A 26,933-nucleotide genomic window follows, 5' to 3' on the forward strand; every position below is an offset into this window, starting at 1 on the left:
AAGACTTTGCTCCTAGAGACATGCCCTGTCACTGTTTTTTTTTTTTTTTGTTGCCTTAAACAGCCAAGTTGTTCCTAACATTTTAAGATTTCAATATATGTCGACATTAATGTAGCTGTAACAAAATAAAAGTCTCGGAGTTGTTTGTACCATTGCTAAATACCGGTCAGGGCCGCACAAAGCTCCATATTGGGAGGGTTTTAGCATTACCATACATACAAAGATCTGTGCAAATGTGGTTTGCACAGATCTTATAAGAGCGCACAGCTTATCGTTGCACTTTTGTTGTTTCTGCTGCTTGGCTGCAGCCTTAACCGCTGTCAGAAACCACACGTCTTAAAAGGGAAGTGTGAAATGATGTGTATTTATTACTGTTGTCTCATGGAATTAGAGAACTTCTTTAGAATTTTTTTTTCTATTAACCGCACCCCTTTTTTTAATGTGTTTATTTTTAAAAGGTAGCTGCATAACGCCTGAAGACCTTCAGGCTAGAAGAAGAGTTGAAACTTGTTTTGTTTTTTTTAAACATCTTCTGATTCTTTTTTTTGAGACGCCCGACAAACTCCTGGTGATTTGCTCAATTGTTGCCACATCACACCCCCTCAAGAGGAGGTTTAGTCAGGTCCCTGCATGAACCCACTGCTCTGACTGACGAGGGAACGCTTTGTTTCTGCAAATACAAACATGGCTTTATGATTCAGCAAAATCTTTTGGGATAAATCAGCACCACTGATGTTTTCTGAATGCTGTTTTTAAATGTATCTTCTTTTGTGGCAGTGACATAAAAAAAATCCAACCTTTTAATTTGAGTGCATTTATTTACTGCAGGAAACAAAACCCACGAAGAAATCATTCCTGTAACTTAAATACAATCAAAGTATTTTTTTCTATATAAATACTTCAGGTTTTAAGTTGATCAGGAACCTCTCATAAGTAATCCTGTCTGTGTCTACTGTGTGTGAATGTGTATATTAAACAAGATCAGGATATAGGTCGCTCTCCCTTTATTTAAAAGTCGATAAATATGATAATGAATATGAGGTAAATTTGTCTTTTGAAAGGCCTGAAATCAGTGACCATTGCACCCTAATATTTTTTTTAAAAACCTGTATCCTTTAAACCTGAGTTTGCAAACCTTAATCATGTCGTTCAAAAAAAAAAATATATATATATATATATATATATATATATATATATATATATATATATATATATATATATATATATATATATATATATATATATATATATATATATATATATATATATATATATATATATTATCCAGGAAAAAAATCCCATTTAGATTAAAAACCTCTTTTTCAAGGGAGTTCTGGCCAAGAGGCAACAAAGTTACATATTGAACAGAGATACATTAGATTAAATGACAGGTACATAAAAAAAACATATCAAGCAAAACAATTGAAGATAACTGAGGCCGTCTCAAATTCTTTCATTTTCAACCTTAAAGCGTTTAAGGATAAAAACTCAGTCAACTTCCATTCTCTTTGTAAAAGATTCCAACGCACAAGGAGCTGCGTAGATAAAGGCTTTCTCACTGCAAAAACGGAACTAGAAATAAGTAAAATATTCTTTAAAATGAGTGTATTTGTCCTTGATTTGAGCAGGTAAATAAGATGATTTGCCAATGGAATGAGATTTTTTCACTTAAAGTAGGAACAATTCATCTCCATCGTCTTATTTTAAGTGCAGGATGTCTAATTATCTTATTTTAGGGCTCAAAATACTAATTCCATTGGCAGATCATCTTATTTACCTGCTCAAATCAAGGACAAATACACTAACTTTACTTATTTTTAGATCTGTTTTTGCAGTGAGCTTCCTTAGCTCTGTGCGGGCACTTTGCCGCACTTTGGACACGCCTGTGTTATCGGCGGCTCTATTCAACATCCTGGATGGATAGAGGAGGCGTCTTGATGACGTTCTGTGCGGTCCTCAGCGCAGATATAGATGGAGATATAGCTGTGGAAAGTGCTAATATCTAAAATCAGAACAATAAATGTAAAGTTTGAAAGAAGCTGGAACTGTGACAAACCAAGCTGGACCAGAGTTCTTCCTTCACCGGGCAAAGCAACGAGGACAACGATATGCCTGTGAAGTCGGCTAAACTTGGCCAGATAAGACTAAGGTAGTTCGTATCGGCCACAAACACTCCAGAAACAAAAGATGAACATGTGGGGCAAACCCCTCACCCCCACTGCTCAGTACGGTGGAGGATCGGTGATGCTGTGGGCACGTGTCTCCTCTAGAGACAACTTTCCTTGAGACCAGAACAACTGAGCATTGCACTGCAAAAAGGGAACTAAAAGTAAGTAAAACTTTCTAGAAATTAGTCTATTTTTCATTGATTTGAGCAGGTAAATAAGACTATTTGCCAATGGGATTAGTAGTTCTACCCCTAAAATAAGATGATTAGATATTCTGCACTTGAAAAATGACGATGGAGATGAATTGTTCCTACTTTAAGGGCAAAAATCTTATTCCATTGGCAAATAATCTTATTTACCTACTCAAATTAAGTAAAAATGCACTAATTTCAAGAAAAATGTACTTAATTTTGGTTCCCTTTTTGCAGTGTGTTTCAACCAAATAATGACCCAGAGAACTCAGAGATGGTCCAACAGGACAAAACCAGCCATCTTCAATGGCCGCCTCAGGCTTAAACGCTAACGAGACACTATAAAGTGAGATGAAGAGGGTGGGGTTGAACTATTATTGTGTCATGTTGCATTTTTCTACATTTTTCAATGGTGAGATTGCAACGCTGCGATAAGAGATGAATTTATTAATTGTTTTTTTTACACACCTTAACCGTGGAGGGTGTTGAAACAGGCTGAGAGCAGTTTATTTCCATATTACTCGATCAAAGCTTGCTCCAATCCCCTCTGGGAAAAGGTTTTTGGCTCATGAAGTTGCATATTAGATCAGGGCTTTTACCTAAAATGGGCAGCTCGTTGAACCGTTTGCACGTTTTTAAAGAGGCCGTGCAGAAGAAGTCGTGTTAGAAGCTGTTCATTTCAGCATCTGCTCACCAGGACAGCTGACTCACCGCAGCTATCTTCTTCTTATCGTGCCGACCGTCGCTAGCTGTAACACAGATCCCCGCTCTGCTCCCGGTCATGTTAGCAGCGAGGCAGCGACTGCCAAGAGCTGCGCAGAGGCATGCATGATGAAATATGACATCTGACTCTGCAGCATCTCATGTCGGGGGGGGGAGTGGGGGCTGCAGCGCTCAGCTCTCAGTGATAGTTGTGGGCTGTGGGAGTGGAGAGCTGGTAAATGGAGACGAGGGTTCACTAAATCCCACACCACCCACCGCTCCACGCTGGAATGTCACGCGGAGCCCCCCAGCGGACGAACGCAGACGTTAACAGGTGGACTGGTCTGTCTGATTTCTGTGTAAATGTCGGCGCATGTGCAGGAGGCCACGGCTCCCTTCACTGAATCATCTCATTCAGCTCCTCTAATCTATGCATAACCATGAAAATACTCAGGCTGCTTCATGGTTTTCCAACTGATAAATGGAGTTTTTTTTTTTTTTTGGCAAATAATAAGTAGAAACCTGGCTAAAATCCGTGATCATTATATTTCCGGGTCAGTCGTTAAATTATGCGTGATCCATGGAAGGCTTTTTGGTCTCCATGTCTCTATCAGGGGAAGGTATTTTGGGTTTTGGACTCAAGACGGTCTCCCAACAGTCTCTGACAAAAATCTCGTGGTCGACTATGAAGAAAATGATGAATGTTGCAGAAATTCAATTGGAAAACAAGCATTTTCTGTTTTGACTTGTGCTGTTTCCACATTCAGCGAACCTACAACACCAACACAAGTGAAGCGCCGTCAAACAATTGTTCTTCCAACCCAAGAAGATGTAAAACTACTTATACTTCATGCTTGTTAAAGCCCCATAAGCAGCAATCAAAACAGGTGTTTTAGTATTTGTGGTCATTTTGGGCCACTCTTCTTTACCAGTTTGTGGGTGTTTGAAGTTGAAGTCGTGACTTTGACTAGGCCATTGCAACCCTCAGCAAGCGTTAACATTGATGCTGCTATTTCTTCCATGTTGTCCAATCTACCTAATATTGTTTCATTAAAAGAACATCAGAGAATGGCTCTGAAGGCTTTTGTTGGTGGAAACGATGTTTTCGCCCTTCTCCCGACCGGATTTGGCAAGTTTTGTTAGGAGGCCTTTCGTCTTTGACGCGGTCGGCCCGGGATCGACTCCGACCCGCTGCGCTTTGCCGCCTGTCTTCCCTCCTTCCTGTCAGCTCACTGTCAATAAAACGCGTGCCACTAGAGCCACAAACACATTTAAAAAAAAAAAAAGTTGTGATTTTTCCTGCGCGCTCTCACAGCGTCACAGGTTGGCTTCGGTGTGAGTGGTTGAAATAGCACGTCGATAAAGATGACAGACAAGTGGCTTATCCAATCATATGCAAGGATTTATGATAAGGCCCGGCCTTCAAAAAAGGCAATTTCTATGGAGAGGTCCCAGATGGATGAGTGGAGCTAAGCGGAGCGAAATCCATCTGGCTAGGGTCAGGTTATCCAAGACGTCCCCCAATCATCATCCCTCCACCACCGTGCTTGGCATTTTGTCTGAGGTGTCTCTGCGTTCAAACTAGCAAAGCTTGCTTAAGTGTCTAAATAATTTAGAAATTGCTTCACAGTCCCTCTCTGACTGATATCTGCTTTGCTTTTCTGATTTCATCCTGACATTGTGTATCTCTTGATGAGCATCTCCTGGCTGCTGATCGAGAGCTTAATTCCAGCGCAGATAAAACCGTGGCCTACGGTTAAGTTTTTGGCTTACATTGTAGTTAAAATCCGTTTTTAGGAATAAAAATCGTCCCACAGTTTATCGTGGTCTGTTTGCTTGCTTCATCGGCGACGACTGAATCGTTGTCTGCGTCGTTTTTATTGCAATCAGGAAAAAAGAAAAGGCCAGGAAGACTGAAACTCAACATGTCTACTCCGGGCGGTCGCCGTTTCATTTTTTTTTTTGTCTCGGGGAATTATGTAAAGCAACAAACTCGCTATCTTGGAATGATTTGCCTTGTCTTTTTCAGTGTTTGGGTATATCGACGTTTCTCGCTGTCGTAATTGTTGCTCTGCCATCCTCCTTTCAATCCTCCTCTCACATCTCATGTGTGTTCGGCAGCTTTTCGACCGGGTCCGGGAGGAGAACCCCGACTTCCACCAGAAGATCATCCCGATCAGCACCGAGCTGACGCAGCCGGGCCTTTCCATCAGCTCCGAGGACGCCGAGAGGCTCACCGCCTGCATCAACGTCGTCTTCCACTGCGCCGCCACCGTCCGCTTCGACGAGCCGCTCAAGTAAGGGTCCCCTGAGCACAAGTGAGCGGTTGCTTTAAGTTTGTAATTTCAGCTCCTCGGAGCCCGACCCGGTTGTTGTTTCACTGCCGTTTGCTCCTGGTAGCAGGAAGTTCCTTACCTGACTCCGCCAGATAGATTTGCTCCGCATATCCATCTGGAAACCTTCCGTTGAAGTAATTTTGGGAAGGGGCGAAAATACTGGTTAGCTGATTGGCCTATGTTGGTGATAGACGGGCCAAATGAACCAATCAGATTCGTCGTCGCTCGTAACAGAGCGACGACGAAAACACAACCACAAGCCAAGCTACTCTTGCTGCTGCAGGTAAAGGCTCGTTAGCTCAGCAGAGAAATACTCTGTAATTCCGATAAAACTTGCTCGATAGCCACGCTAACGCTAGTTTCATCGGCTGAAGCCGCCATGTTGTTTAGACTGAACTGACGCGCTTCCCGTTGCGTCACACCTCAACCCGCCTCAAAGCCAACGCTGATTGGACGTTCGTTTGGTGAACGGCTCCAAATTTTCTTCAACGGAGAGTATCCAGACTGATCTGCGAGTGAAACCTTGAAAGCTCGCGAGATCAGGATGGTCTCACGAGGCTAGGAAGTTCCTGTTGTGGGTGTGCTTCTCGCCGCGCCGTTTTATTGACATCACAGAAAAAGAGGAAGCGAGCAGGAGGAGGATGTGAAATCAGAGATCTGTAAGAAGAAAAAACATCAACTGTAGACATTGTGACAGTTTACCAAACAAAAGACGTTTCCTCCGTCTTTGCATGGGGGCCGGAGAATTTCATAATTTAGGGCTGGACCGAGAAAGTAGTTCATGTCTTCCTCTTTCGGCCTCGTGCTGCCATGAGGGGAAATCACTGTTGATTTTTTGTGTTTGAACTCTGAGGTCAAACGGTGCTAATGTTGGGCCAAACAGAGACCGAAGCCAGGACAGAGGCGCTGGTCTGAGGTCAGCACGTCAATGCAAAACACACTGAAACCTATGCTTCTATCTGATCTGTCTTGTAAATGTCCAGGTACGCTCAGATAAAAGAGAGAGAGAGTCCTTAAATTCTGCCGTCAGACCATGAAACTGACACCACACAGCACTGTTTTCACAACTCTTGAAATTTCTCTCAAACCGCAACAGATTTTATTGATATTTTTCTGCGATGGACCCAATAGAAAACAACCTAGGAGGTGTGTGATGTGTTAGCATTCAGCCCGCCTGACTCAGGACATCATGGAACAACCTTTCGCTCCAAATATCTGCACATCTTTGAGCTCGGTCTCCATCAGATTGGATAAGAGCCGGATTTTCAGGTCCTCCCACAGTTTTTTTGCGTTATATTTAGGTCTCTACTTTACTGAATAGAATTTAAAATTCTCCTTCTCACTTATAAAGCCCTTAATAATCAAGCTCCATCATATATCAGAGCTCTGATTACCCTAACAGAGCATTTCGCTCTCAGACTGCAGGTCTACTGGTGGACCTAAAAGTAGAATGGGAGGAACATGTGGAACCAACTCCCAGTTTTCCTCCGTCAGGCAGACACCCCGTCTACTTTTAAGACTACGGTTAAAACTTTCCTTTTTATGCTGCTATAGGCTTAGGCTGCTGGATGACATCTATTTCTCTCACTCTGCTGAGAAAAAAAGCAAGTTTAAAAAAAATCTATATGTTTAACTGTAGTTTTCAGGCTGCAGTGTAAGTTTACCTTCACACATAGGGTTTTGCATGTCAGCCAAAATGTAACATTTAAGTTTCACATGACCGGTGAGCGAATGAACAACAGAAATACCACAAAAAGCGTCACAAATTGTGTAAAGTGTCATTAAAAATGTACAAATGGCCCCGAAAAAGGAGACTACGCTGCAAACAGGATTTATGCAGGGTTTCCTTCATGAGTGCCCAACCACTAGTTTCTCCCACCTGAGCTGTTGATCTCCCCGGCTCCTCCAGAGTTAGCACAGGCCTTTCTACTGCGTCTCACCTCATAATTCTGCGTTTCTTCACCTGTTGCATAACACCTCTGTAGAAGAGGTAGACGTTTGCTCTTGAATGCCTTTTGTGAGGCTCTGTTTGTATGAGGTTGTTTCATCTTTGGTAGTTCTGTGCAGAGAGTAAATATGTTCAGAGAGTCTGGGCGGGGAGGGAGAAAGCTGCACAACCAGTTTTTTTTTTTGTCTTTTTTTTTAAATCAAACCACCAGCATAGCAGCAAACTCTGTTGTTCATCTGCAGTTGAAGGATTTTATGAGAGAAGGATCAGAGAGGACAGACAAAAGGTGCTAAAATGCATCGTTTGGACCAATCAGGTGTCGGATGTCTTTAGTGTGTAGGTGGTGATTTATGTGAGCGCACTTAAAGCTGTGTGGAGATTAGCGTTTTTTGCATGGGATACGCTCAGATTCATATTATTGATCTCTTTCACTTCTCTCAAGCTCTCCTTCTCTGAGACTTTTATCCTTTGCTTTCAGCCGTCTTCGTCCGACCTCAGCTTCTCCGCTCACTCTGTCTCCATTTGTAGCATTGTTATCGCATAGCAGCCAGCAGCCCAGGGTCCCTTAATCAGACGAGACTGTTGAAAGTCTTAAACTTGTTGTTTACTGAGCTTCCAGGCTGTTTTTTTGGCTCTTTTTGGCTTTTGTTTCTGCCTATAAAATCAGTCCTGGGGATCTGGGGTTACTGCTGAAGACAAATCAGGCAGTCGGGCAACGAGACTGGTCTGAAAATAAAGGCGGAGTTTGAGTTTATATGATTTAATCTCTGCTCGGATTCCTCGTTTACCTTACTGATCAGTTTAAGGAACATCTTTCTGGCAGACGGCTAAATCCTGATATTAAAACTATTATCAAACATTTTGATGTGAAATTAGTCGTCTTCATTTCTAATTTCTGTCAAATCAAACAGTTTATTTAATCCTGGGAAAGAGTTCCTACAGAGTCTGGAAAATATCTAAAAGTTTATTCATGTATCTTTCCGGGTGTAGCAAAAGGATATGGACTGTGGGCGTAATGTTACGCCGTTGTCTGAAACGTAATCATCCATCCATTCTTCCAGCTGTCTGTCCCCCTGTTCATTCGCCCCTTAATCCATCTGTCCATGTTTCTGTCTGTCTCTTCATCTGTCCGTCTGTTAATCCATGTTAACATCCATCAATCTGTGCATCCATTAGTTTGTCAGCCAGCCGTCTCTGTCTATCTTTCATCCATCCATGGAAGCACAAACACATTAGTAATAAAGTATCCAAACAAAGAACAACACCCATCATCCTCATCGCAAAAGCGATGCCAATGGTAGCAGCGGCTGTTAGATTAAACGCAACAAATATCATCTGGAATCAAGTTAAACACTAACTTTCGCTGCATCTTTCACCTAAGGGCAGTAACAAACCAAACTCTTTTGTATCTTTACCAGTTAGGTGGGGAAAAAAAAGATTACCGTATTTTCCGGACTATAAGTCGCTCCGGAGTACAAGTCGCAGCACCCATAAAATGCATAATAAAGAAGGAAAAAACATATATAAGTCGCACTGGAGTATAAGTTGCATTTTTGGGGGAAATTTATTTGATAATATACAACATCAAGAACAGACATTTCATCTTGAAAGGCAATTTTAAATAAAAATAGAACGGAGGCAACAACAGGCTGAATAATTGTACAGTTAGCTTACGCTACATGACACAACTGAGAACGTGCCTATGTTAACGTAACATATTAAAAGCTATTCAGATAATTATAGCATAAATAACATGCAAAGAAGTTAACCAAAGCTCCCGTGTCACTCCAAATAACTAAAATCCAGTGAAATGTTCATCCTCAGTGTCACTTTCAAATAACTCCGTTAACTCCGGACGTAGAAGATGCGGCACTTCCGCTTCTACGTCGCTTACGTCTGATTCAACACAGGCCTAGAGCGCCCTCTTGTGGTTTGGTGTGAAAATAACAGGTGTAATGATACACCAGTAAAAAATGTGTAATAATTTCACACATAAGTCGCTCCAGAGTATAAGTCGCACCCCCGGCCAAACAATGAAAAAAAACTGCGACTTATAGTCCGGAAAATACAGTAATAATAAGTAATTTTATAACCTCGCCCTTCAAGCTGAAGTCTCGCGGTATTTGTGCGTTCACAAACACACGAGAATTCACCTTGTACCGCTCCAGCTTCAACCGTTTGCGACTGAACCAGAAAACGGTTCGGGCCAATGACGTTGCAGTATTGAGGCTTGAGGCGGGACGTACCGGTGCGACGAAGAGCGGCTGAGCTCAAGGCCGAACCAACACACACACGGCAGCACAGGAGGACTCAGGCGTAGCTGCTGCTCTCACATCTGTTTTGTAAGAATCCACGATTTACTCTCTGATAGAACAGAGAGTAAATCGTTCCCATTGCTTACGTTTAATTTGATACCGTGATTGGCTAAAACCAACGTTTGGTGGGCGGGCACTAGGTGTTGCTTCGCCCAATCAGCTCGGAGAGTTCTGCTGAATGTCTCTCCTCTCCTCAAACAGATTCAATGGGAGCAATCCCAGACTGATAATGTGCAGAACATGGACTGCTACGCATTATTAATCTGGCTGGCCAGGTTAGTAATGATAAATAGTTGATTTTGTTCAAAATATACTTTATTTTATTTATTTTTTTATCCATCTATGTCACATGGGACTGTTGTGGACGGGTTGCTACAAAATTAATCATTTGATAATAACTTTAAAGAAATTGTGTTTTTTCTAACTTCCTGCAGCAGTTAGCTGCGCTGCGCACCTAATGCTAGCTTGTTGCCTAAATTGAAGCATTAAGTGGAGAATTGTTTTCATTTCCTCTGCTCCCGCTTTCAGAAGCTTCTAAACATGAAGGATTTTTAAGGTCGGAGCGCGTGGCCATCGGCAAACGTTAGATGTTAGCTGCTTCACTTCAGAGTCATTTATCACATCACAGCAGCAAAGACAGATGGGAGGTGACTCAGCTGCAGGAAGAGGCTCTGCGGTTTGTCCGGTCTGTTTCTCTCAGCCCTGCTGGTGTAAAACCCTGCTGGCAGGAGGAGCTCACACCCACACACGGTGCTGGTCCTCATCTTCCCGCCACTTCTCTGCCGGACCGCTCGCCCACCGCCCACCTGAGGCCGCTGCTTCCTACCTGACAGTGTTTGCTCCTGAGGAGATCCCAGGCTGAGCCGGACAGGCAGTAAATCGTGTTTATCGGGGGAGTCTGTGTCAGGTTGAGCTGACCCTTGGTGGGTCTTAGTGTCTCAGCTGCAGAGACTGTGTGAGGCCTGCAGGATGTTTTCCTGCCTCGTCAAGATTGGTTTCTTCATGGGAAGAAGAACCAGCATGCTGATAAAAAACCCAACTCTCAAATCATTTTATTCTAAATTGGATCAAAGTGTATTATGTTTACTATTTTATGGGAATCAGAATAATTAATTGAAAAGTGGCCCTATAATTTACTGGTAATGACCAAAACTTGCTTTTCATTTATACATCTTATAGTAAATAGAAAGGTGCAATTTTGAGATATTTCAGAACGGATTCTGTGATTATTTATGTAATCACCTGAATATCTAGTTTTGGAGGTATTTTGTTGGCTGTCGTATTTCATGTGGATTTTGTGCCATCTGATGTTTTGCCTGTCATTGTTTTTGTCCAAATTGTTCTTATTTGATGATAAATAGGTGTGCACACGTTATTTTAAGTGATTTGATAGTAAAGATGGAAATGCTAAGGCTTTTCCATCAAATAGCTGCTGTAGTAGAGACTATATGGATTACATTCCTATGGTTTAAAGACCTTATACTAGTTACGTTTACATGGACAAAAGTAATCACAATAAAGGACCGATCGGAATAACAAAAAAAAGTCATGTAATTAAGCCAATCGGAATATTGTTATCGGATGTAGCTAAAACGGAACGAAATTGTAATCCGAATGAGAAGTGTTGTTTATGCCGATCGATAATCCGATCAGCATGCATGTAAGCACTTGTAAAGACCAAGTTATTCCGAATGTGGCAAACTGACCCGAGTGTGCATGTGCACTCGAAGTAAATGTGACGTACTTCCACGTTGGTTAGTGGCGAAAATACATCGGGAAGCAAAACTGTCGTGGCTCCCTTTGCAACCTTTCTGTTTGAAACACTAAAAGAGCTCAAATTTGTTATTTATTCAGTAACGTTTCAACCATAATTACAAACTCATGCACGTCCAGGCTGGACAAACTCGTGCAATACTGCTTTCTTGACTGTTTTTTTTTTTTTTTGGGGGGGGGGGGGGGGTCTTATTCGATTGGCAATAGTCTAAAATAGTTTACCAGCTCAAATGAATTAAAATTGGAATCAAGTAAAATCGGTATTGGCAGGTATACAAAAACTGGGGATTAGTAACTACACTTTTTATATATCACTGAAAGTCTAAATTAAATGATGTAACATTACCAGCCAGATGGCTGAAGGATGGCTAGCACACTTCTCTCTTATGAAGAAGCCAAATTCAGCTGTTTAGCAATAATTTATGGTTGCAAAACGCCTGAAAGTGTTTATCACTTTCAAATTAATGCTCAAAGTCATTCAATCAAAGAAAAACAGCCAAATATCATACTTATGTTCAATTTATTGAACACTGATATATTAACAGCAAAATAAAGTGCATTTGGTTTAATGCATTTAACGTATCACATAAAACAAAAATGTGCCCAAACGTCTGATTTTTAGGGACAAATTTGCAAATTCGTCTCACTTACACGTCCTTGCTGTGAACAGTAATGGCGCCCCCTAGGGGCTGGGAGGTATATTGATATTGAAAGCCAGAATATCTATATTAAAACCACTTTAAAAACATCAATATTGATATTGTATCGATTTTTATGCACAGCCCTAGTCAAAAGGGGTTGATAATCTACACAATAAACATGTTTAATTGAAATCTAGTAAACTCAGTAATATTTTCTGCATTTTTGATCAATGCAATAAATGCATGTAGGAAAAGTAGGAATAATTTCTCTGTTCTGTTTTAAATAAAATAAATGCTTAACATATTTGTTTAGAATATGATACAGTGGAGTAGTATCTTTATTCAAGATTATCATCCTGAGGCCCATAGCTGCTCCAGAAACACTCAAACGGTCCATATTAGCCAGATGAACTCGATATCTTCCAATCATGGCCAGAAGAGTTGCAGAAGGAGCTGAGAGGAGCGATCGGTGAAAATACTAAGATCAACATATTTGTGCAGAGGAGCAGATGTTTGCTTCCACTTCTGTCCCGTCATCACTCTCTCTCTCTCTCTCATCTTTTCATGTCTCACCGCCCTGTCGCGCCGTTCCAGCTCAGGCTTAAAGTGTTTCCTTTGCAAATTTCTGCAAATCCCCATCAGAATGAACACACAGTTGTCAGCAAACAAACTCATGCAAATGTTCAGGGATGTCGGCGTTCCCTGCACACAAACTTTTCCCCCTCCCACACAGACTCCCGGCCGCTCGGCCTTTCCCTCCTCCGCACATGTGGCGGCCTTTAACGCCGTCTCTCTCTCTCCCTTCCTTGCCTGCAGACACGCCCTGCAGCTGAACGTGATCGCCACGCAGCAGCTCCTCGCTCTGGCCCAGCAGATGCAGCACCTCGAGGCCTTCATTCACATCTCCACCGCCTATGCAAACTGCAACCGCAAGTACATCGATGAGATCATCTATCCGCCGCCTGTCGAGCCCAAGAAGCTCATCGAGTCTTTGGAGTGAGTGGCTGACGGATGGTTCTCCTCATCCAGTCAACATGAAATAAAAACAAATAAATGCATTTATAACATAAGCATGCCGGACATTCTAATGATAAAATGAACTAATTTGCCGCATTTGTCGCCATCTGGCTCTGGCTTCAGGTGGATGGATGAGGACATCGTGCAAGACATCACGCCGCGGCTCATCGGCGACAGGCCCAACACGTACACGTACACCAAAGCCCTGGCCGAGAGCGTGGTCCAGCAGGGGCAGGACAAGCTCAACATCTGCATCATCAGACCCTCCATAGTGGGCGCCAGCTGGCAGGAGCCTTTCCCCGTAGGTCCACCTACTGCTTCTCTTTCTTCTTTTGCACAGCCAAACCACCAGGGTCGTGTTTTATGGTGCAACATGACGTGTTTGCACGCAGCGGTGAGAGATTAACTTAATGTCTGAGACAGAAAACGTGTTTTACTGAATCAGAAGCAAAAAGGGGTCTGTCTTCCGTTTATAGGTGTGTTTGTGCTGCCCAGCATAAAAGTTTTTTTTAACTCACTTTGAATATGTAGCTCCTGCCTTTTTTAGGATTTCAAAAAGTCTGGACTTTAAAGTCACAAAGTCAGACAAACGTCCAGAAAAGACCAAAGTTGTTAAGCCTCCGAGACGCAGATCTAAGCAGAAGTAAAAAACTGCTTTTTACTTTAAACTTTTCCTTAGTTTTTTTTTTTTTTTTTTTTTACATACATGGTTGGGTAATTTTTGTGAATGATTATTATCCAAAATAATGATCAGACTAAGCGCACTCTGTCATTTTTGAACTAATAAAAGAAGATATTTATGTTTATTATTGACCTTTTGGCTCACAGAAAACCCTATATAAATGAATAAAAAACAAATGAATGAATAAATAAATGAAGTGGGTAAGTTATATTAAAAGAAACAATAAAATAAAAAACATTTCCTTTCACTAATACACAAATGAACTAAAAATGTACTAATTCAGCTAAACCAATTGGTAAATAGTTTAAATTAAGGAACAAAAAAAAATCCTGTATAAATATTTTATTCATATATATATATATATATATATATATATATATATAAATATTTTATTCATATATATATATATATATATATATATATATATATATATATATATATATATATATATATATATATATATATATCGATAGATAGATAGATATAGATATATAGATAGATAGATATATATATCAATTGGTTTAACTGAATTAGTACATTTTTAGTTAATTTGTGTATTATTTAAAGGAAATGTTTTTTTATTTGATTGTTTATTTTAATATAACTTACCCACGTAATTTATTTATTCATTCATTTATTTGTTTTTTATTCATTTAACGTGATTTAATTGTTGGTCGCCTGTTCAGGAGAAACTCATTCAGCTCCTGGAAAATTTCTTTACATCTCTTGTTTCAGGTGTTTTAGTTGGATGAATGAGTTTTTTTAAATAACCAACATTTCATATTTAATAATGTCTAGTAAGCAAGTTTTTCAGTATCTCAGCACCAAATATGAGAGTAGCATATTGAGCTTGTCCCTCAGTAGCTGGAGAGGAAGGCCTTTTTCGGGATTGTAAGACGAGTGAAGCGGCTGAAGCCCTCCCAGTTAAATGCAGGAAATCAGGGCGTCTCAGAGGTGCCTGAATAAAACAGTCCAGCCACAGAGGGAAGTGCTTGTTTATGTGGAGTCAGGAAGCACTTGGTGCGCTTGGACAGCATGCCGGCGACTCTTCAGAGAGGGCCGAGCTCACACTTGGCCACGCTGCGGACCCCCCTAACCAGACAGGACGCCTTATTTATATGCTTGCGTTTGTGTGTGGCATGTTTACTTAGTCCCCAGTGGGTCCTCCACACATGTTCCAGTGCGCAGCAGTCTGTTAGCAGCGCTTTCATCCATTTTTAATGGAGCCTGACAGAAGTCGACAAGTGTTGCTCCCACTGAGCTACATTATACACTGGAGTGCTGATTTTGCCGAAAAACTGAAGTCACTGGCCGCCATCTTGCTACTCCCTACTCTTACAGAACCCCATCGGATTTGGTTGCAACAACAAGCAGTTTTCTGGCTGTGTGAAAACGTTTCATAGGTAATTCTACAGTCAGTGGATATACTAACACTATCAACTACTAGGAAATTAGGTGCTAAAATATTTTACATGTGACTCATAATATATATATATATATATATATATATATATATATATATATAGATATATATATATATATATATATATATATTATATATATATATCATATATATATCTATATATATAATATATCTCTCTTCTATCTCTCTCTATCTCTCTCTCTCATCTCTCTCTCTATCTCTCTATCTCTCTCTGTCTCTGTGTGTCTCTGTCTCTCTCTCTCTCTCTGTCTCTGTGGTCTCTCTCTCTCTCAGCTCTCTCTTCTCTCTGTCTCTCTCTTCTCTGTCTCTCTCTGTGTCTCTCTGTCTCTCTCTCTGTGTGTCTCTCTCTCTCTTTCCGCCCTGCCTTTCTCCTTCCCTGCTAGTTTTAGAACATAGCCATAAAAGTATATGGCATTTGACATTTTAAAAAGTTTTAAGCCCCCCCCGAACATGAGAAAATCCTCGTTATTCGATGCTGTAGCGCACATATTCCCTAGTTACTGGGGGAAAATAGGGAGTACCAATATGGCGGCCGGTGGCTTCACAGTGACTCGTTCTAACAGCCGGCGATTAGCACTCCAGTGTATAATAGAGATCAGTGGTTGCTCCCCAGCCCCGCCGCCACAAGCACCACAGGAAGTAACCCAACCCCGACCCAGCACACGTGTGCTGCTGTTCCCGCCGGCCTCTGAGAAGTTCTCTGCTCTCTGTCACACCGCAGGGTTGGATCGACAACTTCAACGGGCCGAGCGGAGTCTTTATCGCTGTAAGTGAACTCGTCCGGCTCGAGTCTCTCGGGCTCTCGGTCATGCAGATCAGTGCTGGGGGTCTAAGCTGGTGTTCTGTGATCAGGCGGGGAAGGGCATCCTGCGCACCATGAGGGCCAACAACGAGGCGGTGGCCGACCTGATCCCCGTGGACATGGTCATCAACCTGACCCTGGCTGCCGGCTGGTACACCGCTGTCCACAGGTGAGTCGGTGGGCGGGGCTATGCACCTTCATCCACGCTTCCTACCTTGTTGGGGAAAAGTACAGGATCTGGTTTTCCAAGTCTTGGTTCCAGACTTCACTCCCACTGTCTCCTCTTTCTTCCTTCCTTCTTTCCGTCCTTGACTCCTTCCCTCTTCCCTTCCATCCATCCTTTGCCTGTATGTTGTGTCTATCCTTTATTTTTCCCTATTCCCCTTCATTTTCTCTTGTCTCCTTTGCTGCATCCTGGTCGTGTCCTCCTTGCTTGCCTCCTTCATTTTGTCCATCCTTCTGTCCTTACTTTATCTTTTTTAGTTTTTATTAGCTGCAGGTTTTAATAAAATATTTCAAGTCTTTGCCTTCAAACTAAGCGAAGAAACTTCACATCAGCCTTCTACAGCTCTACAGTTTAATAGCAAGAGGGGTGGATTTAAGTCCAGACTTTGACTAGGCCACTTCAGACCCTTCGGTCTTCTACAGCTCTACAGTTTAATAGCAAGAGGGGTGGATTTAAGTCCAGACTTTGACTAGGCCACTCCAGACCCTTCGGTCTTCTACAGCTCTACAGTTTTGTAGCAAGAGGGGTGGATTTAAGTCCAGACTTTGACTAGGCCACTTCAGACCCTTCGGTCTTCTACAGCTCTACAGTTTAATAGCAAGAGGAGTGGATTTAAGTCCAGACTTTGACTAGGCCACTCCAGACCCTTCGGTCTTCTACAGCTCTACAGTTTAATAGCAAGAGGGGTGGATTTAAGTCCAGACTTTGACTAGGCCACTCCAGACCCTTCGGTTTGTGGGAGGTCAAATACAATGACCTTAACTGAGGCGAGCAAGCTCTTAGATGTTGATCTGGGTTCTTTGGTGACTTTCTGCATGAGTTGTCTGTGCACTCTGGTACTAATGTTTGTTTTTTTAGATCAAACCTTGATGTCTTCACTGCAAAAACGGAACTTAAAATAAGTAAAATGTTCTTAAAATTAGTGTATTTGTCCTTAATTTGAGCAGGTAAATAAGATGATTTGCCAATGGAATAAGATTTTTGCACTTAGAATAGGAACAAGTCATCTCCATCATCTAATTTCAAGTGCAGGATGTCTAATTATCTTATTTTAGGGGTAAAAATACTCATTCCATTGGCAAATAAGCTTATTTACCTTCTCAAATCAAGGACACACACACTAACTTTAAGAACATTTTACTTATTTTTAGATCTGTTTTGCAGTTTTTTTTGCCTACTTTATGGTGCCAGATAGTAGATTAGCCTTAATGAATTAAATTGTCGTTTAAGAAGAGCTTTTTTGCACTTATTATAGTTAACTTTCTTAAAATGTGATGATCTGAAACATTTAGTTGGACAAAAAAAAAAAGCAAAAACAGACCCTTCTACTTCACTATATGACCTTAATCGTGCTTGTTTTGCAGGCCTAAAACGACTATGGTATACAACTGCACAACTGGTGGCATCAACCCATTTCACTGGGGGGAGATTGGTGAGTACGCGCCGTTTGGCTCGCTTTTAAGGCTAGCAGCAACCCGTCGCCGCAGGCCGACGTCGATAGAGCTGTTTGGGACGCTGCGCTTGGCGCCGTTGTCTCAGTTCCCCAGGATCATCACAAATCAATCAACCCGTCCTGTGACATTATGTGGATGTTATGATGCTTCTTTGTGGTTATAGTTGTGGGTTAGAGCAGGGAAATGCTGCCACCTGCTGGAAAGAAGTAGAAAATACATGATTATTCAGGTTTAATGTTAAATCAGACATGGCTATTAATCGTCATTCGTCTGTTTTGATGACGTCGCTATAAGCTGTGTACGGCGACTCTAAACATCCCTGAGTGTGCTGTGGTTAAGGATTAGTCTGCTATAATTATGTTTTTTGAGACATTATCTAAATGATTGCTAATTACCGTGATTCTTCTGTTGTGGGGAAATGCACATTATTAATCCATCAGCTGGAAAGCTGCAGCACACTTAAGCAGCTCTTTGTTAATTAATGCAAAAGTGTTTTTATATCTGCATAATTTCAGTGTCTGGGGACATAAACCCAATGCTTGACGGCAATCTGGGAAATTTGATTTCAATGTTTCCCAGGTCTGGATAAATGTTTGAGAAATATCTGTAATATTTTAGACTTTCTTGCCAATCCTGTTAGTGAAAAGAAATCAGGCATACATTGGTCTATTTGTCCACTCATCCAACCAACCAGCTGTTCATCCTTCCTTCCTTCCCTGCCAAAAGGGGATTGAAACTAAGTAAAGTTTTCTTGAAATTAGTGTATTTGTCCTTGATTTCAGCAGGCAAATTAAAAAATCTGCCAATGAAATTAGTATTTTGACCACTAAAATAAGATAATTAGATATACTGCACTTAAAATAGGTTGATGGAGATGGGTTGTTATTTTAAGTGCAAAAATCTCATTCCATTGGCAGATCATTTAAACTTGCCTGCTCAAATCAAGCAAGAAATGCACTAATTTCAAGAAATTTTTACTTACTTTTAGCTCCATTTTTGCAGTGTTCTTCTCCTTTGTTGTGTTTTTTTGCAGCCTTCACACTCACAAAGTGGACATTTGAATTTATGCAACAGAAAAGGGTTAAAACGGGGACTGGAAGAAACCCGGACATTTGATCCTTGAAAAGGTTGTAATTTTGGCAAAACAATTGCAGGAACCACTTGGATCACTGTAGACCGAATCAAAGGGATCGCACGTGAAAAACGATTCCCTGCTTCTTTTCTCAGATTAACAAATTTATGGGAAGGCTCTCTGGTCACTCTCCTGTCCAGATGATCCAGCCCATCATTAACCGACTGGCCTTTAGAGATCAGGAAACACTCCAAAACCGTGGCAGCTTGTGTTGTTTCTGCTCAAGGTTAGCAGCAAGGATCCAAGCCACAGCTGGCTGTCACCTCAGATCCGGTCATCTCGGCCCCCTGCAGCCGCCTCGCATCTGTCTGCGTGGAAACGAACGTTACGAGGCCTACTTTGTGTGCTGCGAGTGATGTAATGTCTGCAGTCACATGGATGCCCTCCTAGCATCTGTGGATCTGTCCTCCGCCTGCTTGTGTGTGGAGGGGAGGGGGGCTGAGCATTCCCGAGAGCCACGGTTAAGGCTGAAGGGCGTTCTTGGGAGCAGGGATCCGTCCACAGAAACTAGTCGGAGTGCGTCTAACCTGTTACAGGGCGGTCACAAACTTTCCCATAAACATTAAAATAACTGTCGGCGTCACGATTATCCTGTTTTTACCGCTGCATCGGGGAGGCAGGGCTTAGCTGGGGATTATCTGGGATGCAAAAACCTTCTGTTCGTTGAGGATTTCACAGGAGATGTTTTTCAAAGACATTTTTCATTATCGGGGTTTAAAAAAAATATTCTGCTCTCACATCTTTTTTTTTTTTTTTTTAACCAATCCAAACAAAGAGCACCACGTCATGCTGTCCTTTAAGAGGAACCCCTTGGAGCAGGCGTTCCGCAGGCCCAACGCCAACATCACCTCCAACTACCTGATCAACCAGTACTGGGTCCTGGTCAGCCACAAGTTTCCGGCCTTCATCTACGACCTCTTCCTCCGTCTGTGTGGACAGAAGCCACAGTAAGACCCCCCCCCCCTCCCCACTGCTGCGCCACAACGACCTGTTTGTCTCCACTGAAATGTGTCTGCCGCCCTGCAGGATGATGCGCATCTTCAACCGTCTGCACAAGGCCATCAGCCTGCTGGAGTACTTCAGCAGTCAGGACTGGGAGTGGAACTGTGAGAACGGCAACATGCTGATGAGCCAGCTGACCCCCGAGGACAGGAAGGTGAGCCTAACCACACACTCCATGTTTTTCTCATGTTGAAGCCGTAGCCCGGTAATTTGCTCCGCATATCCATCTGGAGACCTTCCGTTGAAGTAATTTTGGGAAGGGGCGAAAATACTGGTTAGCTGATTGGCCTATGTTGGTGATAGACGGGCCAAATGAACCAATCAGCAGTGTTGTAGTACTCGAGTCCGAGAATCGAACTTGAGTCCGAGTCATTAGCTAAATTTAGAGACTCGTGACTTGACTTGGACTTGAGCACTGATGACTCGAACTTGGACTCTGACTCCTACATTCAGATCATTTTGACTCGGAAATTGAGAAAAAGACTCGACTTTTTTTTTATATCATTAGGTTATAATTTTAATATGTCATTAGAATATTATTTGGTGTATGATTTTAATATCTAAATTATTAGTGCAATGTGGTGGAGTGTGGATTTTTTTTTTTTTTTAAAAAACATCTAGGCTATGCTTACTTTAGTGCGAAACTTGGACTCGACTTGATCAATAGTGACTCGACTCGGACTTGACTCGGATGAGTAGTGGACTTGACTCGGACTCGACTCTGATTTTTTTTTTTTTAATGACTTGGACTTGACTCAGACTTGAACACTGGAGACTCGAACCTGGACTCGGACTCAAGGCATAGTGACTTGACTACAACACTGCCAATCAGATCAACGAAATATATGACGTACTAACAGCGACGACAAAAACACAACCACAAGCTCTTGCCGAAACCAGTCGGGAGAAGAGCAAAAACATATTTTCCTCTGAGAAAAGCCTCCAGAGCAGTGTTTTGCTCTTCTTTCAGTGAAGAAATACTCTGTAATTCCGATAAAACTTGCTCGATAGCCACGCTAACGCTAGTTTCATCGGCTGAAGCCGCCATGTTCTTTAGACTGAACTGTCGCGCTTCTCGTTGCGTCACACCTCAACCCGCCTGCCTGATTGGACGTTCGTTTGGTGAACTGCTCCAAATTTTCTTTAACGGAAAGAAGCCAGACTGATCTGCGAGTGAAACCTTGAAAGCTTGCGAGATCAGAATGGTTTCACGAGGCTAGTAGCCCAGCCTTGCTGTGGTAAAGCGCCGCCACCACAATAGCCCCATTTACACTACCCGTTTTTAACCGTGCCGAGAACCGTCTGAGCTCGGTAACTGAGATAACTATTGAGTGCAAATGGAACGCAAACTGGACTGAACCGTGCCAGAAACAACCGAACCGTGCCAAATCTAGACCAGTTCGATAGGTGGGCTCGTCCCGGTTTTTCAGTGGCACGGTTGTCTTATGACAAAATGAAGTGGTAAAAATACTAGCTTCCCTACCGTGCCACATGATTTCCAGTGATGATTCTGCTTTGCGGTGTGATGTATCTCATCTGTCGTTGTGTCCTGCGTCTGTAAATCCTTATTAGACGCTCGTTTGTCTTATCCACGTCCCAAAAGCCGACTCTGTCAAGGAAATTTACCAAAGGTTGCCTTCTTCGCCAGACTTTCCGCAAACAACGAAGTATCACAATTATAACCAAGCATAACTTCCTGAATGTTACGGGCGCCGCCATTTTTATTTGCTTGAGTCCCTCCTTCAATCCCAGAGAGCAGTAGTATCGTAGATCGTCACTAGGAGGCGAGGAACTGTGCTAGCGCGATGTGTAAACGGTCGTAAGAACCAAGCTCGGCATGGTTAACTGATCCAAGCTCGGTCCGAATTCGGCATGGATCAGTTAAAAAAGGGTGTGAAATGCTCTGGTTGAGTATTTCCAACCAAAACGTTCAGTGCTGATCTCGTCTGGCCAGAAATTCTTGCCCCTTTTTTTGAGCTCAGTCTGAGAGAATGGGGACTGTTTACGAACATCAGTTGTCAGGTCTTGCCACAGATTCTCAAATGGATTTAGATCTGGACGTCTGGGCCTTTCAGACACATGAAGAACAACAGCTTCCTCCTCGCCCAGTCTTCTCTCAAAGCCAGATTTGTGGAGTCTGGTCAACAGATACTCCTACCAGAGCTGTGGATCTCTCCAGCTCCTCCAAAGATTCCAATTGCCTCTAGTTTTCTGTATATCAAACTTCTGATTCCCTCACAAAATATTAAAATTTACACTGAGACTACATTCCATCCTTAATTTGCTAATTATGTGACTTCTGAAGGCAATTGGTTTTATTTAGGGGTATTAAAGTGTGTGTGTGTGTTGGGGGTGGGGGGGGGCTCAATACAAAAACACACCACAGAGCGGGCAAAATATAAAAGCTCAAGAAGTTTGAATATTTTAGGCACCGTAGGTAACACAAGTGGATTATTTAAAGGAGTCATAACCTGGTGTTTTACATATACTATCCTTCTGAAAATGTCTTTAAATTCATGTTTAGTCATTTTTAGGAGAAACCTTTTTTTAAAATAGCTCATTCTGACCCTTTTTCATATGCCTTTTTATTTGTCACGACGGTACGTGCAAGAATCTGACTTGCATTTGACTTGCGTTCATGTGCTACGGTTTGTTTCCCATTGTTTCCCAGTGTCCATGCTGCCGTGAGAGTCTGTCTCTCTCTTTCTAACACAGACGCCGCAGCTGGCAGCCGTCTGTCTTCTCTAACTCCCAGTGGGTCGAGGCAGATGAGCGTTCACACCGAGACTGGTTCTGGTTCTGCTGGAGGTTTTCCTCCCTGTTAAAAGAAAGTTTTCCTCTCCACTGTCGCTTCATGCATGCTCAGTATGAGGGATTGCTGCAAAGCCATGAGATGTCATGTGTCATAAATTGGCGCTATATAATTAAAATGTAATTGAATTGAAAAGCTCCGTGCTTCCAGTCACAGCAAAGCGAACAGAGAAAAGAGAACGCCGGTAAAAACTTGCACAAGGAACAACACTTACCGAGTTCACTGCAGAAGAGTCCCTGTTGTAATCGGCTCTTTCTCCGGACGCAGGCTTGATGCCATCTCCGCCTGGCGTTGTCCCAAGTTAACAAAACACCCGGTTGCGAAATGTGACGCGCACACACAGAAAGAGTGACGTAAATCTAGGAGCAGCGCCAAAATCTGGCTTGGTAGAGGGCGCGCTCTTGTGGGGTTTTTTATGGTTTGTACAAAGAGCCCACAAACAAAAAAAGTCACTTTCACACTGATTTTTCTGGAAGGTTTTAACTGAGGCCCAACACCAACACACAAGTTTTAACACGAAACAGCCAGAACTCCAGGTGATGACTCCTTTAACGTATATATTAATCTTAATCAGTGTGTTAAACCTCTTAAAAGGCACCATTCTAATTGTTGTAACAGTTTTAGTTCATTTAATTTATTAGTTTGGATGCATAGAATCTTTTAAATGAACACTTTTGTAATTTGAGATTTAGAAAAAGGGTGGGCGATCCTTCAAATATTCTCAGAATGGAGCTTACGACTCCATCCTTGCTTCAGCGTCTACATGGCTCTTCTGTGTGTTCGCAGACATTTAACTTTGATGTGCGCCAACTGAACTGGCCTGAGTACATTGAGAATTACTGCATCGGCACCAAGAAGTACGTCCTGAACGAAGACATGTCCGACATCCCTGCTGCCAGGCAGCATCTGAGAAAGTAAGTTGACAACAAGTACATACAACATTTTCAGAGATTTTTTTTTTTTACTTTACATGTATTTGAAAAGTGCTAATACTGCATGAAAAACAGATTAACTTGAGTCATAATAATGCTGGAAGTTCCTTGGTGGTGGATTATCAAGAAAGATAAAGCAACTGAAGGACTAAGAGCTAAGAACTGGTTGCTATGGTTATTCCCGCCTTTTCTTTGGAAGAGCGGGGGAGGGGCAATCTACTCTTTTATTCCCCCCACAAATTAACCTTAAGACTGTGTTAAACTATGAATCTAGATTTCAAACTAATAAAACATTATTTGCTTTAGTTTTGTGTCTTTTCTGATCATCCCAAATTGCTCTTTTAGCTCTTTACCTCAACAAAAACTGCACTAATGTCCACCCAAGCTATAGCACACTGCAAAAACGGAACTAAAAATAAGTAAAATGTTCTTAAAATTAGTGTATTTGTCCGTGATTTGAACAGATACATAAGATGATTTGCCAATGGAATAAGATTTTTGCACTTGAAATAGGAACAATCCATCTCCGTCATCTTATTTCAAGTGCAGGATGTCTAATTATCTTATTTTAAGGGTCAAAATACTCATTCCATTGGCAAATAATCCTATTGACCTGCTCAAATCAAAAACAAATACGCTAACTTTAAGAACATTTCACTTGTTTTTAGATCCGTTTTTGCAGTGCAGGTCAAAGGTTAAGGGAAAGATCTGTATATCGGTCTTATTTGTCTCTTTTGATCGTCCCGCAGGTTGAGGAACATCCGGTACACCTTCAACACACTGCTAGTGGTTTTCATCTGGCGGGTGTTCATCGCCCGCTCTCAGATGGCCAGAAACATCTGGTACTTCGTGGTCAGCCTCTGTTTCAAGTTCCTCTCCTACTTCCGTGCATCCAGCACCTTAACCAACTGAGTCTTCCTCACAGCCTTGAGCCAGAGACAGGCAGCCCTCGCCTTCAGCTGTCAGAAGTAAGACAAAAAAAAAACAAAAAAAAAAACATCTTAAACTCAGACGCTCTCGACGTGGACAAACAGGACTCTCCGCATGAGGCGTCTGCAGCTGAGTGAAGTCAGAAGGAGAATAACGAGGTCTATTTGCCATGTAGTTAGCTGTTGAGTTGGGAAATCTGTCATTGAAAACTTGACTTTCCCCGTCAGAAAAAAAAAAAACATCCAACAAAGAAAACCCTCTGTCTTTTTGTTTTCTACCTAATGTTTCCTTCAAGTGGCCAATTATATATGCAACAACATGCCTTTTGTGTGACTTCCACCTTCCTTCTCACAACGTCACCTTGCCTTGTGATATCTTTGTTTTCCATACTTGAAATGCATCATAGCAGCAGAGGTGGATGATTTCTACAGTTATTTTTTACTTTATTTTATTCTTGATCATGTCTTGCATTACGTGCATCCACTGCCTTTTTAAGATGTCACTCCACATCATTCAGACGAGTATTAAAGGCTCGAATTTGCCCACACGTGGCGTCAGAAAGTTGAGACAAGCTAGTTCACTTGTCGGGCTTCTTGCTAATTTATGATGGGAAGTGTTGATAACGTCAGGATGACTTTAATGGTGAACATCGCGCGTCCGGATGCTCATCTACTATGTTTGTACAGATGTTTCTACTGAACTGGGTTTACTACTTTTACATCTTTATACTTGCACCAAATAAGCAAGTGTGCTTGTGTGTTAGACCTTGACAGCGTAGTATATATGAATAAAAGTACGATCAGATTGAAGTTTATTTATATAGCATAGTACATACTGTTCATTGTTCCTCAATATATGGTCCTAAACAAGCGTTTTGAGAGAGTGACGTCCAATGATAGAAATATTTATAGAAATATTTAAGAGGTTAAATTGCGACGTGAAGGATTATCATGCATCTGATGCCAGGGAAGTCGAGACAATTTTAAAAAAGTATTTGTCCAATATCAATCACATAATTTATTAGGGAATGGGGGGTGGAGGGTCGTTGGGAGCTTTAAGTGGTAACCGTTCAGGTTTCTCTGGGAAAATATACACACATGGTTATTTCAACGTGCGATGCAGTTGTGGTGTTGAAAGCCGGCTAAATGCTAAATGCTAACACAAAACGGGGAGGAAGAATCAGGGACCAAGTACACAACCATGAGGGATGCCACATGTGACAGAATGGAGAAACGCTGCTACATAAGGGATCAGACTCATTCATTAGATGTGCTTGGCATCCTTCATATGAGTTTAATAAGAAATAAATCTTAGACTACCAAAAAACTTGTATTTGTAGAATTTTTCTTCTTCTGTATTCAGAGGACAACAGAGCTTCCCTCTAACCCCGAAAGGTATTTAATGTATTACGCAAGTCTGAGGAAAACTGGGCAGTATTGTCTACTCTGAGGTTTAACGACAATAAACTTGAATGAGCTTTTATGGAAGACAAAGGGAAACGACTAAATCTTTATGCAAAACTCAATGATGGTGTCTCTGTTTGCGTTCGTTCATACGATGACTGCATCAGGAAGTGGTTTTGTCAACGTGTCCCCAAAGAGCTATAGGGCTATCTCACTGCTGTCATTCATGTTCGTCCATCTGGTCAGGGCGCCGTCGCCGTTCACTGAGATCACGTTGGTGTAAACCTTGAAGACGGAGCAAACGGCAACACATAACCGAGAACAAATTATCGTGACCGGTGTCATTTTTGCAAATTGTTTGACCAGCTGTGTTCCCTGCTGTAACAAGATTCAGTCCGCTTGGAAAAACTGAAATAAACAAGATAAAAATGGCCTCTTTGCTTTTTTATTTATTCATATTTTTTAGCAAAACTGTCTCCTGCTGGTTATTCTATCAAAATTTTAAGATATTTTCTCGACTTGGAGGGAGAAAGGTACTGATTTTCTTTTAGTCCTTTTTCTCTGTTTATGTTTACACTCTTTTACATTACAACCACAAACTTCAATCTATGGCATTGTGTAATAGACCAATTGATTTTACAAGGTAGAAATTATTACAAAAACCAGCCACACTTTTCAGATTCTTAGCTTTAAAGACATTTTTTGAACCGATCCTTTTAGTTTCACTTAAAGATGTGAAAACGAAAAATGTTTTCTGCTACTAATTAGGCTTGCTTCATTCTTAGTGTGCCGAGAAGTCCGATTATAAGTGCACAAAACCAAATTCTGGTGTGGGTTACACTTACAGTGGTCTGCAAAAGCATTCACCCCATTGGCATTTTTCATGTTTTGTTGCCTAACAACTTCTATTGCGAAACAAATAACAACCAGACAAAAATAACAGAGAACCTCAGTGAACATAACTGTTCCCTCCCTTTGGATCAGTCTCTATGAGTTCGCCACATCTGGGATTTTTGCTCATTC

The 26,933-nt window shown here is 41.8% G+C and overlaps 1 protein-coding gene across 1 annotated transcript in view; it reads left to right on the top strand.

The window, feature by feature from the left end:
- The window catches only part of si:dkey-97m3.1 (fatty acyl-CoA reductase), a 64,727-nt gene extending 38,385 nt beyond the window's left edge, over positions 1-26,342 (top strand). The window contains exons 3-12 of the mRNA XM_036148889.1: positions 5,183-5,358; positions 12,891-13,070; positions 13,215-13,392; positions 15,939-15,983; positions 16,070-16,188; positions 17,610-17,677; positions 19,607-19,778; positions 19,858-19,987; positions 23,432-23,559; positions 24,327-26,342. Of these exons, the coding sequence (XP_036004782.1) occupies positions 5,183-5,358; positions 12,891-13,070; positions 13,215-13,392; positions 15,939-15,983; positions 16,070-16,188; positions 17,610-17,677; positions 19,607-19,778; positions 19,858-19,987; positions 23,432-23,559; positions 24,327-24,489 (1,359 nt within the window). The 3' untranslated portion in view covers positions 24,490-26,342. The remainder of the gene's footprint in view (positions 1-5,182; positions 5,359-12,890; positions 13,071-13,214; positions 13,393-15,938; positions 15,984-16,069; positions 16,189-17,609; positions 17,678-19,606; positions 19,779-19,857; positions 19,988-23,431; positions 23,560-24,326) is intronic.
- The last annotated feature ends 591 nt before the right edge of the window (positions 26,343-26,933 follow it).

The sequence above is a fragment of the Fundulus heteroclitus genome, chromosome 17, assembly GCF_011125445.2.
Source record: "Fundulus heteroclitus isolate FHET01 chromosome 17, MU-UCD_Fhet_4.1, whole genome shotgun sequence".
NCBI classification, from domain to species: domain Eukaryota; kingdom Metazoa; phylum Chordata; class Actinopteri; order Cyprinodontiformes; family Fundulidae; genus Fundulus; species Fundulus heteroclitus.